Raw genomic sequence first — 16073 nt, 5'->3', positions numbered from 1 at the left:
ATCCCGGAAGGGGATGTAACCTGGCGCTTGGGTGACTTGAACCCAGAACTTAAAGTTCGCAATAAACCATGGCTTAGTTTCCTCCTAAGGCTCTCCTGAATTTCTTCCCTGAGATGTCTATTCCGCAGCTCCTGGTAGAGAGAAGTCCTCCTTAAAGCAACTCTTATTAAAAACAGGCTGATTTGCATAAGTCTGTATACACTAGGGCTTCCCCGTTCTGGTTTTATTATGAATTAGTTGTTCAGAGAAAGAAAGAGAAGGATTATTTCACTCCCTCTTTTCTTCTCCTCATTCCTAGGGTCTCAATCTGGCTATTTCATCAAGGTGTCTGCCCGTGTGTGTGGTAGGAGAGGGTGGAAACCAGACTCCCTAAAACAAGGGTTTGTTGAGAGCCACATTCTTTGTGGCTTTCCCCAGATAATTTGCCCCCTCCGTTTGGCTCCCAAACAATCCTTGTACAGTTTATATAGTCTGCATTTTGTTTGAACACATAGGGTATGAACCTCTGGGCTTAAGTCCTAGGAGCTCACTAAGAATCCAGGGCTGGTGCCTTAGAGACTGCGAAGGGAATGGGACCTGATTTTGAAGACAGGGGTGAGGGATGATGGAGTGAGGACTCATTTTGAAATGAAAGGAGTCCTGGGTCTCTAAGCAGCTTCTAAAAATACCATCTCCCAGCGCTGGGGGGAGGGGGAGGGGAAAAAGCGAGCGTGAGGAGAATAAAGATGGAAGGAGGTGGGGGTGTAGAAGTCCTTCAGGTAGATCTTATTTCAGAGGCTCTGCCTGCATCCGAGGATGCCACACCTCCTTCTGCTTCCTTAGAGGGCTTCAGACTCCTGCGGTGCCCGAGCCCCAGCCCCTCCTGATGACCTTTTTTCCCACGGTCAAAAGAGCCCAATACCTCCCGGCCACTCATCCTATTGCTGCTATCCAGCAAGTATGTCTGTGAGCGAGCAAGTGTGCATGTATTAATAGTAGACACACAGACACACTACAGAAATGACACATGATTGCGGCTTGTAAATGGCCAGTGCTCTACGATGTCAGGAATTTTCATTATAGACAGTGCTGAAGGCGGTATGGATGGGGCAGAGAGAGACAGGGCGATTCGCCCAGGTATCCTCAGCACAGAGCATGGCACCCAGTTAAGTGCTGGTTGGAGGGGTGAGGAATACATATGTACAAAATGCACAGACATTCAGGCCACACAGGTCATGTAGACATAGGACTCACATACATTTTCAAGGGTTCTTCAGCTACTATAGTCTCCAAAGGGAGAGGGGTTGGGTCCCCCAGGAAAAGAGCTCTGAGAAGCCACAGGGTGGAGCTTTCTCTGCTCAAGTTCAGTCCAGATGGTGGCGCTCAATAGCCGCCTCCCTCGTCCTGGAGGGCCCCAGCCCTTCCCACCACCAACGCCTTAAACCCTTAGCTCGCACATAAATGACCTTCACTAGATAGAGGTCGTGTTCCACGTTTTCTTGCTGCTTCTTTAGCGCTGGTTGAACTCTGCGAGGATTGCTCCGGCTTTCCCGCAGATACCTGAGTCCCGGCTGCTGAGCTCCTCAGCAGCCCCCAGGGGTGGGCGGAGAGGGATTTTCAAAGGGGAGAACTCCGGGCTCTGAGCAGACTGGGAAAGGGGTGGTTGTTTAGAGTGCTGTGTGCTGGCAGCAGGAGCAAGAGCCTGAGGAACCAATGGTTCATGCAAGAGGTACCGCCTCCCCATTCTGACGTCCACATGGTTTCCCAGTCTCGGAAGCGCTGCTGATAGAGTGGCACTCTGTTTCCCACGTTGCTTTCATTCCTCGAGTAGATCCCGAGGTCGGACTTGGCCCCTTCCTCCGGCCGGTGGTGTGTGTGTGTGTGTGTGTGTGTGTGTGTGTGTGTGTGACGAGGGCTGGGAGAGAAGGGGCGGGATCGAGCCATGAGACACCAGGAGCCACAGACTAGGAAGAAGCCAAGTGATGGGAGATAGAGGAGCTCCCCAGAGCTTGGGGTCAGGCTTCAAAGCACTCTGCTAGTACTGGGAACAAACGAGCTTCCAGACCAGCTCAGAGGCTGCAAGTGTCGATGCCTCCCCGATGTTCGACCCTCCTTAAGCCACGCCCACAAGGTCTATATCTCAGGAATGAGAGGCTAAGGTTTAGCTCTCTGGGCCACCGACGCCAGCTCATCCTCCTCCCCAGGAGCCCTGCCATCGCTCAGCGCTGCCCCACCCCACGGTTTGGAGATTGGCGGGACCCCTTCCTGCCCACCTCTGGTTCGCTGTTCCGCCCCTTCTCCTATGAAACTCCACCCCTCCACTTTCTGCTGGCGGCAATTGGCGGACCTCCAGCGGCGGTGCCTAGTGATTGGCCCCCATGCATGCTGGTAACCGACGAAATCCCGCCCCCAGCCGGCTCTGGAGTCTGGGGGCACTGCTCAGCTGTGCTGGGGCTGGCGCGGCTTGAGCCGCCGCCGCACTGACAGATAGGTCTGCGGACTATGGAGACCCGCGCCGGCCCACATCCGCTGCGCCTGTTTGTCTGCCTGATACCGCTCTACCTCGCGCTGCTTTTGGGACCAGGAAGGCCCGGGACAGCCGAGGAAGGTGAGGAGACTGGTGGCTGTTCTTCGAGCCTGGCATGCCAAAAGATAGGGGGCTGGAGACCCGGGGTGCTGGGAGGAGTCGTATGGAGATACTGGCGTCTGTATTGGGGTTTGAAACAAGCGGACAGTGGGAAGCAAAGAACTGGAGAGACAGAAAAAAGATGTTTAAGCAATGGAGAAGAGAGGGGCATTGAGGAGCTCGGGCTGGAGACCTGGGAGGCTGGGGAAGAAAGAGACCAGGAATCGTGGGAGCCAAAGGCGGCGGTTCGGGGGCCGGTGAGACGGACAGGCTAGGCGATTGGAGGTGGGAGGTGTGGGGGCGGGGAGATGAAGAGAACAGAGGAGACAGGGAGATGCGGAGGTGAAATCGGAGTATGGGGGTTATGGGATGAAGCCAAAACATCAGGGGCTAGGGGACCACTGTGTGGCCAGCAGAAGGTAGAGCGCTGGTTGTGGGGTATTGGAGGCCAGGTGTGGGAGCTGGCTGACTTGCTGATCAGGGAGCTGTCTTCAGTGCTGAATCTGGAGCGTGGACCACACGGCGCAGTCTGCGTTGACGGGTTTGGGGCTGCCCGGAGATACCAGAGCTAGCGCTTGCCTCTGATTCTGGAATTGGGGGAGCTATACACTCAGTAGAATCCAGAGGCGTCACATCCAGGTGCAGAATCATGAGAAGCTAAAATCTGAGGCGTTGACCGCGGGGTTGTTCAGGGCGCTGGATCTCTGACGCTTTCCAATATACAATTTCGATGTACTGTCAATTGCACCGAAATCAGGATGCTTTCGGCGGTCCTGCCCACTGTCGCTGACGCCTCTGGGGCCAACCGTTCAGAGGCTCTCACCATTAAGTCCCACCTCCTTACTTAAGCTCTAGATGAGTTATCGTACAAGATTTCTGGATGGCTCCTATGTCTGAGCTCCTTCTGTGCTGTCCAAACCAGTGCTTCCCTGGGACTGATACTGACAGCAGAATTCAGACTGCTGGCCAAATGCCTTCTGGGGCAAGAAAGTGACTCCAAGCTTCTCTGGTGTAGGAGGGGTCATGGCTTTATAAAAGGAATAATGCATTCTTTACAGGCAGTGGAGGTGACAGCCCCTGGGAAAGAGAATGGCCAAGAAGATAAGAGATTTTTATTTCTCCTGCTGCTGGCAGGTCTCCCCACTTCGTTTCCCAGAAACCCTGGAAGTCAAACTGAAAAGGTCCAAATCTTCTCCGTCCCTGGTGACCTCAGACCTCAGACCTCAGAAAAACCCTGAGTATGAGTGGATTCAAGGATGTATTCAGGAATCCTCTGATATGCTCACTTTATCCCTCCTTTTTGACACATACCTATAATTTAGGGGATGTGGGAAGGCAGGGGTTCACTGCCCCCCTCCAATTTTAGAGCCAGTCTTAGAGTACTTGCCATGGACTCTGTGGTAGGCCAAATAATGATCCCCCCAAATATGTCCACATCTAACGCCCAGAAGCTGTGAATGTTATCCTAAATGGCAAAATACTTTGCAGATGTGGTTAAGGATTTTGAGATGAAGAGATTTTCCTGGATTATTTGGATGGGCCCAATATAATCACAATGGTTCTTATCAGAGGGATGCAGGAGGAGTCAGTCAGAGGAGAAGGCAATGTGATCACAAAGCAGAGATTGGAGTAATGTGCTTTGAAGATAGAGGAGGAGTCCACAAGCCAAGGAATCCAGGTGACCACTAGAAACTGAAGTGCAAAGAAATGGATTCTCCCCTCTGAGCCTTCAGAAGGAACCAATTCTGCAGACACTCTGACTTTAGACCAGTGAAACTGATTTCCTGAGCTCCAGAACTGTAATAAAATAATTTCTGTTGTTTTAAGCCACTGACTTGGTGGTACTTTGTTACGGCAACCACAGGACACTAATACAGGCTCCTTCCCTAATCGTTGTGGCCACCTCTCTAGACTTGAGCTACTCATATCTCCTCCTGGTGGGGAGGGGGTGTTCAGGCACTAAGAGGGGAAAACTTGTCTGTTTCCTTCATCACATTCTCTATCCCCTCAGCAAATTCACAGTGATTTCACCAAAGGGTCCCACCCTCCGGACCTTCTGGCTTTCTGACACCTCTCTTCTCCCCTCTTCCTAGTCATTCTTCTGGATTCCAAAGCCTCCCAGGCTGAGCTAGGCTGGACTGCACTGCCAAGTAATGGGGTAAGTGTAATCCTTCCCTCCCTGTCCTGGGGATTCTCTGGTGGCCCAGGACTCCATCCGTTTAGCTCCCCATGGTTACAGTAGGTCTAAATGCTCCTCAGAGCATGTAGTCTGGCTTCAAGCCAGAGTGGCCTATTAGGTAACCTTGAGTCTTCATTCAGACAGCAAAAAAGAAAAAAAAAGATGGTCGGGGAGTCTGGCTGGCTGTCTAGGAACAGAAATGTGGCATCTGGATGGAGCTAATACTGGACAGTGCCTTGCACTAAGTAGATCCTTCAAGTAGTGTTGTTGATTGATGGACTGACAGAACAAGCAAGGTTTGGAATCCTAAAAGAGGCTTGAAAATTTCAGATGGGGGTGGGGAGATGTGTCAGTATGGCAGCGGCTTGGTATGGAAAGGGCACTGGGTGAAGAGCCAGGAGACTCCAGGCTCCATTCCTCGGCTTGCTACTAGCTCGATGTGCATACCTAGTCAAGTCACTCTCCCTCCGGAGCCTAAAATTAAGGATTGGACTCAATTGTTTCCAACGTTTCTTCCAGCTCTGCATCTTATAATGTTAGAGGTGTGTATGGGGCCGGGGGAGGAGAATGACAGGGGATTGGAAGGAGTTTTCAACCTGAGTCACTGGTAGGGCTCGGCCTCCTGGGGGCGCCTTGGCTCCGAACTTCACATATCTTTGTTCTCCTCCCCAGTGGGAGGAGATAAGCGGTTTGGACGAACACGACCGTCCCATCCGCACATACCAGGTGTGCAACGTGCTGGAGCCCAACCAGAACAACTGGTTGCAGACTGGCTGGATCAGCCGCGGCCGCGGGCAGCGCATATTCGTGGAACTGCAGTTCACACTGCGTGACTGCAGCAGCATCCCCGGCGCCGCGGGTACCTGCAAGGAGACTTTCAATGTCTACTACCTGGAAACCGAGACCGACCTGGGCCGCGGGCGCCCTCGCCCAGGTGGCAGCCGGCCCCGCAAGATAGACACGATCGCAGCGGACGAGAGTTTCACTCAGGGCGACCTGGGCGAGCGCAAGATGAAGCTGAACACAGAGGTGCGTGAGATCGGTCCGCTAGGCAGGCGAGGTTTCCACCTGGCTTTTCAGGACGTGGGCGCATGCGTGGCACTGGTCTCAGTGCGCGTCTACTACAAGCAGTGCCGCGCTACGGTGCGGCGCCTGGCGGCCTTCCCAGCCACCGCGGCAGAGAGCGCCTTCTCCACGCTGGTGGAGGTGACCGGGACGTGCGTGGCGCACTCAGAAGGGGAGCCTGGCAGTCCCCCGCGCATGCACTGTGGCGCGGATGGAGAATGGTTGGTTCCCGTGGGCCGCTGCAGCTGCAGTGCCGGATTCCAGGAACGTGGTGACATCTGTGAAGGTATCCAAGGGGACTGGGCGATATAGTGTGGGAGTGCAGTACACAGGTGGCATTTGGGAGAGCATATGCCCTAAATGAAAGAGGCAGGAGGGGGAGTGGAGAAGCTGTGGGCTGTGAAGCCTGGAGTCCTGACCTTTTGTGGCACTTCCAGTGCGTCCAGCCCGGCCCAGTGAATGAAGTTATTAGGAAGTGATTTGAGTTCCTCTAAAGGGACATGAGGGCCTGTATTTCAGGTATTATGATAAGCACCACACACAGGCTTTCCTTTTCCGCGGCAATAAAGTAAGTCATCATTACCCATGTTTTGCAGATGAGGAAAGAGGCTCAGAGAGATTAACACCTCACTCACAAAGTCAGGAAATGCAGAACTAGGATTTCAATCCAGATTGCCCAACTCTTAAGTTCTTTCTACGCCATGTTGCCTTCCCTATGCATAAGGAAGAACACGATAGCAGCCCAACACTACTGGCTATGGGATAGTGGGACTGGTAACATTTTAGGGAGAGAGCTTCCTGTCACTGACAACACGCAAGTCAGAGGCTGACAAGGGAATCCTTGAGCTCAAAAAAGACAGATTGGGAGGTTGCACTAGATAACTACTAACATCCATCCAGCTCTCTAAATTAGAGTTGTGCCCCCTGAGTGAGACCCTCCATGTTGAGTTCTCAGGTCTGTGGGAGCACCAGGACAGACTTCTTTTCTCCCCTAACTGTGGCTCTGAAGACTGACGCTGAGGATGGGGTATGGATGTGCACGCTTAATTGAGAAAGACCAAGTGATGCTTTTTCTAAGCCAGGTCATTTTCTTTTCTTTTTTTTTTTTTTTTAACTTTATTAAGGTATTATTGATATACACTCTTATGAAGGTTTCACATGAAAAAAAGAATGTGGTTACTACATTTACCCATATTATCAGGGCTGCACCCATACCCCATTGCAGTCACTGTCCATCAGTGTAGTAAGATGCCACAGATTCACTATTTGCCTTCTCTGTGCTACAATGTTTTCCCCGTGATCTCCCACATCATGTGTACTGAACATAATACCCCTCAATCCCTTTCTCCCTTCCTCCCCACCCGCCCTCCCACACCGCTCCCCTTTGGTAACCACTAGTTCCTTCTTCGAGTCTTGGAGTCTGCTGCTATTTTGTTTCTTCAGTTTTGCTTCGTTGTTATACTCCACAAATGAGGGAAATCATTTGGCACTTGTCTTTCTCTGCCTTAAGCCAGGTCATTTTCTGAATGCTAGGACAACAGAAATGAATCAGGCATAGTCTCACATCTTGAGAAACTCACAGTCTAGAGGGAAAGATGTAAAATTTAAAAATCACAACAGGGTGATATATGACATAACAGAGTATTAATACAGTGGTGAAAGACAGAGGAGGAAATGGCTATACTTGCTCTCTTTCCTTTGCTTCAATTATCCTTTCAATATGAATTGAGAACATACCATCTGCATTTATGGAGGGTTTATTACTATTTAGATGAATGTTGCCATCTCTTCCCTAGGGGAACTTGTGGTTTAATAAGGCACTTGGAGGCAGGAATCTTCCTGAGCAATCCAGGGAGGGTTAGGATCCACCTCTGTGCTGCAATCTCTAATTCTGCAGTTACCCTATGGTATGCTGTGACCTACTTCTGCGTGTTTCCACCCCTGGTAGAGTAATTTCTTGAGCTCAGGCAATGGGTTGTATTAGTCTCAGTAGCCCTGGTGTGCATAATAGGATATGGTATATGGTAGGTGCCCAATGGAAATGTCTTCCTCAGTTGAGGGCATTCTGAGTTAAGAGACTAACTGTGTGCAGCAGCATGGAGGCAGGAGGCAATGTAGCATGGTTGGGGCTGGGCAAATCATCGTGGGTGGAGCAGAGGGCATTTGGGGATATGAGGGGTGATGGGGCTGGAGAGGAGCAGGGACAAGTCACAAAGGGCCTGGAATATGGGGATAAAGAGCTCAGACTTTATGCTTTAGACCAATGGGGAGGACCTGAAGCAGGGATCTGGTATGTTCAGATTTGTATTATCAAAAGATGGCTTGAGCTGCAATTACAAAGAAAGGCCTGGAGAAGGAAGGATTAGGGCCCAGCAAGTGAAGAAGGCAGTATAATAGCCCAGGAGAAAGGCCACAGGTCTGAACTAAGGCAGTTGCAGAGATCATGGAGATCATGAGGCACCTCCACAGACAGGCCTGTGAGGCCTAATAAAAGACTGGAGGCCTGGAGACCTAATAAAAAGGTGACCATGTAACACAGGAGGAGGAAGGAATCCTTTTTGACTTGTATGCTTCTGAAGGATTGAATGGACAGAGGGTCATCTCCTGGGGTAGAGAACACAGGACGTGGATGGACATATCACATTCATGGTGTATTCAGATGGAAAGTGGGTCTGGAGCTCAGCAACAGAGACTTGATACTTTCTTGAAACTGTGGCTGTGGCTAGGATGGATCAAGGAGAATGTGTGAGGCAAGAAATAAGAGGGCCAATGATAAAATTTCATCGAACAGCAGTGTTCAGAGAAAGTGGAAGAATCAGACCCATGAGAAAAGACTGTGAGGGAGTGGCCAGAGGTTAGCGGAGATCCGGGAGAGTGTGATTTCGGGGCAGCCGAGGGAGATGCAGGTGTCAAGGAGGGAATGGCCTACAGTGCTGGTGAGCCGCCAGAGAAGGCAAACATTGGAAAATGTCTGCTTGGTGGCCCTGGTGAGAGCATTTCTGTTGAGTGATGGAGACCAAGCTGCGGTAGGTTGAGGGAGGAAGGAAGCTGAGGAGCTAGGGACAGGGGATGGAAATAACTGTCTGGAAGGCCAGATTTGAAAGGGGAAGGGAGGGGGTGTTGTGGGTGTTGTCTTGAGGAGGACATTGGATTGAGAGCAGACTTTTACTGTAGAGGGGAGCCTTGTTTCATACTGGGGGAAGGAGTTAGTGGGGTACCAAGTGGAGGGTTTGGGGCACAATCTACCCCAGAGGAAGTATATTACTGAGTGGGTTAGAATGGCTCATAAAAAGCAGGCCATATTTTAATCAGTTTTACTGTTTTAAAATAAACAGTGCTGTTATTGCTGGCACCCTAAATGGACCTCTTTTACTGCTCCATTCCTTGTTCTGTTACTGAGAAGAGCCCTAGAGAATCAGGAGGCGAGATGACTGATGGAATATAGTCTGGGAGTATGTGAGGGAAGAGGGGCTGGCTGGCCTTCAACAGGAGGTGGCTCATCCCCTCCTCTAGGTCTAGAAGGAATGAAGGAGAGGGAAGATGGGTGTGGATGGAGGTAATTGTGGGTTTGAAGGCCAGACATTGAGGGAATTACCAGCTGATGGCCTCTTTTCTCCCTGTGTGGTAGGAGGAGGGCATTGTATCCATGGACCTAGGATCCTGGTCTGTTTTATTCACTGCTGAATCTCCAGAGCCTAGAATAGCACCTGGCTCATAGCAGGTGTTAAAACATTGAATGAATGAATGAGGAGCTGGAGGAGGAGGTTTGGATACACTCTGAGCAATCAGACACACACACACTCAAGAACCCAATCCCACTTCTTAGTGGAATTTAGGCTAATACCAGACAAAGGCCACTTGTATTGGTATTAGTTCTGCCTTTGGGAGTAAGGAGCTGGGGAAGATGCCAGGGAAAGCTTCACAAGGGAGGTATCAGTTTGAACTGGGGTCTGGAGAAGCCCAGGCATTTTCCAGGGGAGAAGGGGTGTAGGACACTATAGGACAAGACCCAAAGTGTAAAAGGATGGGTTCAGTGTGGCATGGGTGGAGTAGTTGGCACTGGGGAGCTACTGGAGGGTTTAAAGGAGGAAAGTGAAATCATCAGGTTTGTATTTAGAAAGTGCAGGTCTTCCAAGTGCCCTCTGCAGCTAAGTACAGCTAAGTCCACTCTAAAGGGAGATGGATGTACAGGGGCTAGAGCAAGGATGTTCTCTCCCCTTTTGGCTTCTCTCTTTAGCAGCCCTGACTCTTGTTCCCCATCTCCCAGCCACTAGAGGAATCACTGAAAGACTTGGGGTTTCCCTTGAGAGAAAAAATCATAGTGTATGACCTGTATCTTCAAATCTCTGTAAGACTGCCTTGGAGCAGAGGAACCCAAGCAGATGTGCTAAGGCACCACAGGGCACATTGAGACCCTGAGATGGGGTGGCATGAGGTGGATTACAGACAGGGAAGCTGATTAGGGTTCAGCATAAGAAAGCACTTTCTCACTGCCAGTGTTGTTCAGCAGAGGCAGCCTCAGAAGAAGGTGAGCTCCCAATTAAGAAGTATCTGAGCAAAGACTGTGTCCCGCTGGGAAGGCTGCTGGAGGGCTGGGCCAAAGGAAGTTAAACTAGATGACCTCTGAAAGCCTGACTCTGACCTTGCGGAAGAGAGGGAAGGGCCAGCAATCAGAAGTCTGCCCCCTCAACACAAACCTCTTCTAAACAGAGCCTCTCAAAGTAGAGATTGCCCATGCTGACTCCGATGGGACCAGCCAGCACTGGACCAGCAGCCACCCACAGACACACAGAGGGGAGCCTCCAGTGTTCTTTCCCTTCTGCTGGGAAACTCTGCAAACAGATAGACTCTTTTATTTTACAACAGAGGTGGGCAGGCCACGGGTATTATTTGCATCTGACATGACCTCTTGATGCCAGAAAGGCAAGAAAGTGGCTGAGCTAACACTGCCATGCCTCCTGGGTCCCAGCCAGGGTTGCAGCTGCCCACCAGACCATGATGTTAGTAAGTCCATGTTTGTTCTGAAGGCAGAGACTTCCAAAGGTTCCTGGGCAAAGCTGTGTCTCTCAGGACTCTAGGCAGGATAGACCCTCCCAAGCCTGGGCCTTCCAGATAATGGAAACTCTCAGCCCCCTCCCTCTTCTCCTAGACAGGGCAAAATTTCTTCCCCAGGGTTAGTCTGCATCCCTTTGTTGTACTATGTCTTCTCTGGGGCTGGAGAGCAGCCAGCCTTCCATAATAACCAGCTAAACCAGATTAACTGCCTCCCTTCCTGGCACAGCTGGTGAGAAATTTTTTTAAGTGGGTGTTGAGCACTTTCCACTTCAGGCCTGTGATGGAGGAATAGTAATTACTACCATTATTGTGTAAATGTTGTCTGTGCTGTGCTAAGTGGTTTACATGTTTTATGTCAGTTAATCCTCCAACTTTTATGAGGTAGGTATTTTACACAGGCTCATAGAGGTCAATCGACTTTCCCAAGGCCACACAGCAAATAAATGGTGTTAACTGCGCAGCAAACAAAGTTGTTCAGATACAAAAGCTGTGTTCCTGACAACTGCTTGTGCTGGGTGAGGCAAGGGAAGTGAGAGGAACAAAGTAAGGGAGGAGATGTCAAAACTAGAACCAGGGAACTTTCTCTGGCCCTCTCCACGGTCCTCCACCGGTTTGGCTCCAATTTCCAAAGGAAATTTCCAAAGGGAACCAAGGATGTCAATTGAGGATTTACCATGCATTTACCCCAGATGGTGGTGGTGGAAGATGAGTTCTGACAACAGTGTGTGTGTAACTGGGAGTATGTGTATGTCTGGCCCTGGGTAGCTGTGGAGTAAAGGCACCACTCTTCTGTTCTCACATCAAGACTGGAAAGTTTGTCTCATTTTCTTCCTATGGGAATTAGGGCAGTATAGTGTGGGCTCTGAAACCAGTCTGCTTGGGTTGGAATTTCACCATTGACTAGTGGTGGGGCATTCGGTAAGTTATTTAACCTCTCTGAGCCTTAGTTTCCTCATTTTAAAAATGAGGATAAAGTACATACAGCACCGGTTGTTGTGAGGACTAAATGAATACTCAAAGTAAAGTACCGCAGTGTTGTGGCACACATTAACGTGCTTACTGAGGGTTAAGTAATGGCTTGTTCCCTCAGGAGCTGCCTCCCCATGGGGCTGGGCTGGAGTAGCTGATACCCCTCTCCCATCACAATTCAAGAAGATAAACCATGGGGCAGGCAGGAAAGTGGGGGAGAGGGGAGCCGTGGAGGGGACCCCTCCTTCTCAGGCGGCTCTTCCCCGCAGCCTGTCCCCCAGGCTTTTACAAGGTGTCCTCGCGGCGGCCCCTCTGCTCGCCGTGCCCAGAGCACAGCCGGGCCCTGGAAAATGCCTCCACGTTCTGCGTGTGCCAGGACAGCTATGCTCGTTCGCCCACGGACCCGCCCTCGGCTTCCTGCACCCGTGAGTTCCCCTCCTGAATGCATTCCGGAGGGTTGGGGGTAGGGGGTAATAAAGGCGTGACAGAGGTTCGGGGAAAGCAGGGGGTCCACTGGGGAGCGTGACAGACAGCAACCCAGACGGCGGGGTGGAGGGCGGGGAGCCTGGCGGCTGACTGGGGGGCCTTGGGTTGGAAGGACCAGGACGTCAGAGTCCAGACGGAAGGGTAAGGTTTGGCTTCTGGGTGGAGCACCGAGTGGACCGCCCCCGCTCGTGCCCGCCCTCACCTCGCACTACTCTCCAGCCAGGACTCCCGCCCCTCACCCTCGGTCCTCGGTCCTGGAGCCCCACCCACGTCGCGTCCGGACTGCCGTCCACCCCAACACCGACGAGCTCCCCTCCCGTATCCCGCCCCCTCACGGAACCGCCCCACCCTCCCTCGCGTCCTGCCCGCGGCCCCGCCCCTCCCCTCCTCGGCCCCGCCCGCTGACCGGCCCGCCCCCTGTGTCGCCCCAGGGCCGCCGTCGGCGCCGCGGGACCTGCAGTACAGCCTGAGCCGGTCGCCGCTGGCCCTGCGGCTGCGCTGGCTGCCGCCGGCCGACTCGGGCGGCCGCTCGGACGTCACGTACTCACTGCTGTGCCTGCGCTGTGGCCGCGAGGGCCCGGCGGGCGCGTGCGAGCCGTGCGGGCCGCGCGTGGCCTTCGTGCCGCGCCAGGCAGGGCTGCGCGAGCGCGCCGCCACGCTGCTCCACCTGCGGCCCGGCGCGCGCTACACCGTGCGCGTGGCGGCGCTCAACGGCGTCTCGGGCCCCGCTGCCGCCGCGGGAGCCACCTATGCGCAAGTCACCGTCTCCACCGGGCCCGGGGGTAAGGCCGCCCCGCGCGCCCGCCCTCTCCGCGCCCCGAGGGACTCCCGCCTCCTTGCAACCGCGTGCTCTTCCGAGGCCGCCTCCGTGTCCCACAGGGAGCACCCCCCACACCCTGCAGCCACCGCCAAATAAACCACATTCGGTGGTTCAAACAAGCTCCCAGCCTCTCTCCAGGTGATTAAGTGACCACAAAACCCTCTGACCTCGGTGACCCCCACCGACGGTCAGCCCCCTCTCGGAAGGCCACGGGGACGGATTGAGGATGCAGGTGACTCGGTGCCTCTGAGCCGAGGAGGTTATGAGCTGTTAGGTAAGTCTGAGGAAGCCAGTGGGTGCGCAGAAAACCTTGCCCACACCCAACTCTGCAGTTCTTTCTGATTTCCCAGGAAAAAAGGTGGAAAGCCCCAGTCTTTTGCTCTACCGTTTCCAAAAATTCAGTAGGAAGCAAAATCAGACTTCTTTTTTTTGTCTCAAAGAGGGATCCTGCCATGTGTCCCCTGCCTCATTCCCTGGGCCTCTGCAAGGGCCTCTGCAAGGGTTTTGCTGCATCCCTCACCCTTTTACCTGGTCCTAGAAAAGAGCAAGGAAGCACGTAGGGTCAGATGATGGGACGATGGAATTCAGTAGTCAGCACGTAACAGTCACACTTCTGAGTCTGGAATGCAGATGAGTAAATGAAGGCCCACAAACCCTTTTACACTATACCCTGCTCATCCTTGAAATTTACTTTTGATTTGTCTCTGACTCAGCTGGGATACACCTTCAAGTAATCCTTTAAGTATACTTTGCAACAAAGATAAGTGAGCGAGCGACATGGCTTCTGAGTCTTTTCTTGTCTGAGAAGATAGAATTGGTTTGTGTCTCTACTTACCCGTATTCTGGCAGTTGTATTGCAGAGAAGCCTGGGGCCACAGTAATTTTTATTCTTTTGTAAGTAACTTCAGTATATATAAATACACACATGGATGTTTGTATAATTCTTTCACCTACTAGTGAAAGTAAACTTAGCCAATATTTGATCTCTTTTTACTGAGTTTGGCTGGAACATAGTAAAACTTGATCTGTACACCTTTTTTTGTTCCTGGAAATTTTTTTTCGGTTGTTGCTTTGACTAGAACTTCTGATAACTCCGGTATCTCTATTAAGAATCTCTCTAAGCCTTAGGTTGTACACCCATTTTCTGATTCTCACGTCTTGTCACTTTATCATTTTAAGATCTTAATCCATTTCCTCTGCCTTTTGGGATTTCCCAATTTGTCTCTTTTTCTGGGATAACAGTTTTTTTCTGTTTTTTTACTATCTCTATTTATTATCTGTGATTTAACATTTGCTATTGCATTTACATTTTTAAAAATTCAATATAAAAAAAGAAAAAAAAGCCACCCATAATCCTATTGCCCAGACATAAACAACTATTAATATCTTGGAATATAACCTTCCACATTTTATTCTGTCTCTATATCCATACCTAGAACTATAAAATCCCTTTCATATATGTAATACAAATTTTTACCTGGTATTTAATGTTAACAATCCTTTTTGATATAGACAGATTTAAAAGTCATGTTAAGGAAAAACTCTTGTTTCCATTTATTAATAAAATACTTTTTAAGGTTTACATGATGTTAAACATTTTTCTTTAATTGTGAATAATACAATCTTTTTACCATCAGTTTCTACATAATTCTGGCTTATTACTCTGAAGTAAATATCAGCATTTCCTCTAATAGTAGCTATTTAACATTTAATTTTTAACTTTCCCCTAGTCTGTTGTGATTAGTAATTCTTGTAAGCTATGTGCTAGGTGCTAAACAGAAAATGGCGTTGAGACAGCGTGTGGGCTGTGACTTTGACTTATAAACATGTAAGATTATATAGAATTTAAGATATGTGTCTAAGGCTATATAAAGTTTAAACAGGTTATATAAATGCAAGCTATATGTCTTTTGTTTATTAAGTGTAATGCCATATTATTAATTAAATTCTATCTTACACATGTGGGTTGAGGCTTACATCTAAAGTCTGGGGATGGTACTCCTATCACCTATAAGTTTTAACATTCCTTAACATTCCTACTAATACAATAGGAACAGCTTATTCTTTCATGATATTCATTCTACAATTTCATATGTTTACACCTTTCCTCCTGTGTCTATAGGCACCAGGGCCTTGCAGTCCTCTAATTTTTCATATAATAACACTAAATCTGCTCTTACTACCTAACTATTAGTATATTTTGTCATAAATTTATCATTAACTTCTATATATGGGATATTTATAAATATGTCTTCTTATTTTGCTCATAAATTCTTTCTTTAAGGGGGATACTAGAGTTGTCTTCTAATATAAGCAACATAAGGGGGGCCCTGGGCAGTGGGGACTATCTTTATTACTTTGCTGTTTCATATAAATTTCTTGGGAAAATGGGTTTTTCTGTGGGGGTTTTTCCATGGCCCAGGTTCCCATAACTTCTGGTTAATCATGTTTGAATTATTACAAAAGGGAGGACAAACTGCATCTCGTTTTAAGAGAGGCCTGGGTTGTTCTGCTTCACTTATTTGTGGCAGTATGCCTGGAACCGTTGGTCCCATAACACTGCTTTTGTTTCCAGAATTGCTGCTTTGATCAATATTTTGGGTTATGTTATATACTAAAGATTAATAAATCTTAAATACATAAGATTTCCCATATATGAGCCCAATCACCAACATCATAACTGAAAAAATAAGTGCAGGAATTAGCAGGGGCCAGCTATGAGGTTTCCTGTTTTCAGGATTCCTCCTGGTGCCTGGACCTTGTCAAACAGCATGAGCAGCATGGCCCATGCCAGTTTGGCACTGTGTAATATGATTTTCTACATTAATTCATTTAAATGGAGTGATAACCATCTTTCAAATGATGGAACTGAGGTTCAAGAAGCCAAGGAAATA

General features: G+C 49.9%; 1 protein-coding gene across 3 annotated transcripts in view; it reads left to right on the top strand.

Annotated features, from left to right (window-relative positions):
* The first annotated feature begins 2440 nt into the window (after positions 1 to 2440).
* EPHA10 (EPH receptor A10) overlaps positions 2441 to 16073 on the top strand; it is a 51479-nt gene continuing 37846 nt past the window's right edge. Inside the window, exons 1-5 of one of the 3 annotated variants that reach the window (XR_005022914.2) lie at positions 2441 to 2587; positions 4699 to 4763; positions 5457 to 6135; positions 12143 to 12298; positions 12791 to 13141. Coding sequence is in view for 1 of the 3 variants with exons in the window: in XM_036876575.2 (XP_036732470.2) it covers positions 2482 to 2587; positions 4699 to 4763; positions 5457 to 6135; positions 12143 to 12298; positions 12791 to 13141 (1357 nt within the window). In the remaining 2 variants the exon portion in view is untranslated. The remainder of the gene's footprint in view (positions 2588 to 4698; positions 4764 to 5456; positions 6136 to 12142; positions 12299 to 12790; positions 13142 to 16073) is intronic. The other 2 variants (XR_008996970.1, XM_036876575.2) reach the window with 2 other exon arrangements.

Source organism: Manis pentadactyla, chromosome 4 (assembly GCF_030020395.1).
Source record: "Manis pentadactyla isolate mManPen7 chromosome 4, mManPen7.hap1, whole genome shotgun sequence".
Lineage (NCBI taxonomy): Eukaryota > Metazoa > Chordata > Mammalia > Pholidota > Manidae > Manis > Manis pentadactyla.
Note: the sequence above shows the minus strand (reverse complement) of the source record. Positions and strands in the feature narration are given on the sequence as shown.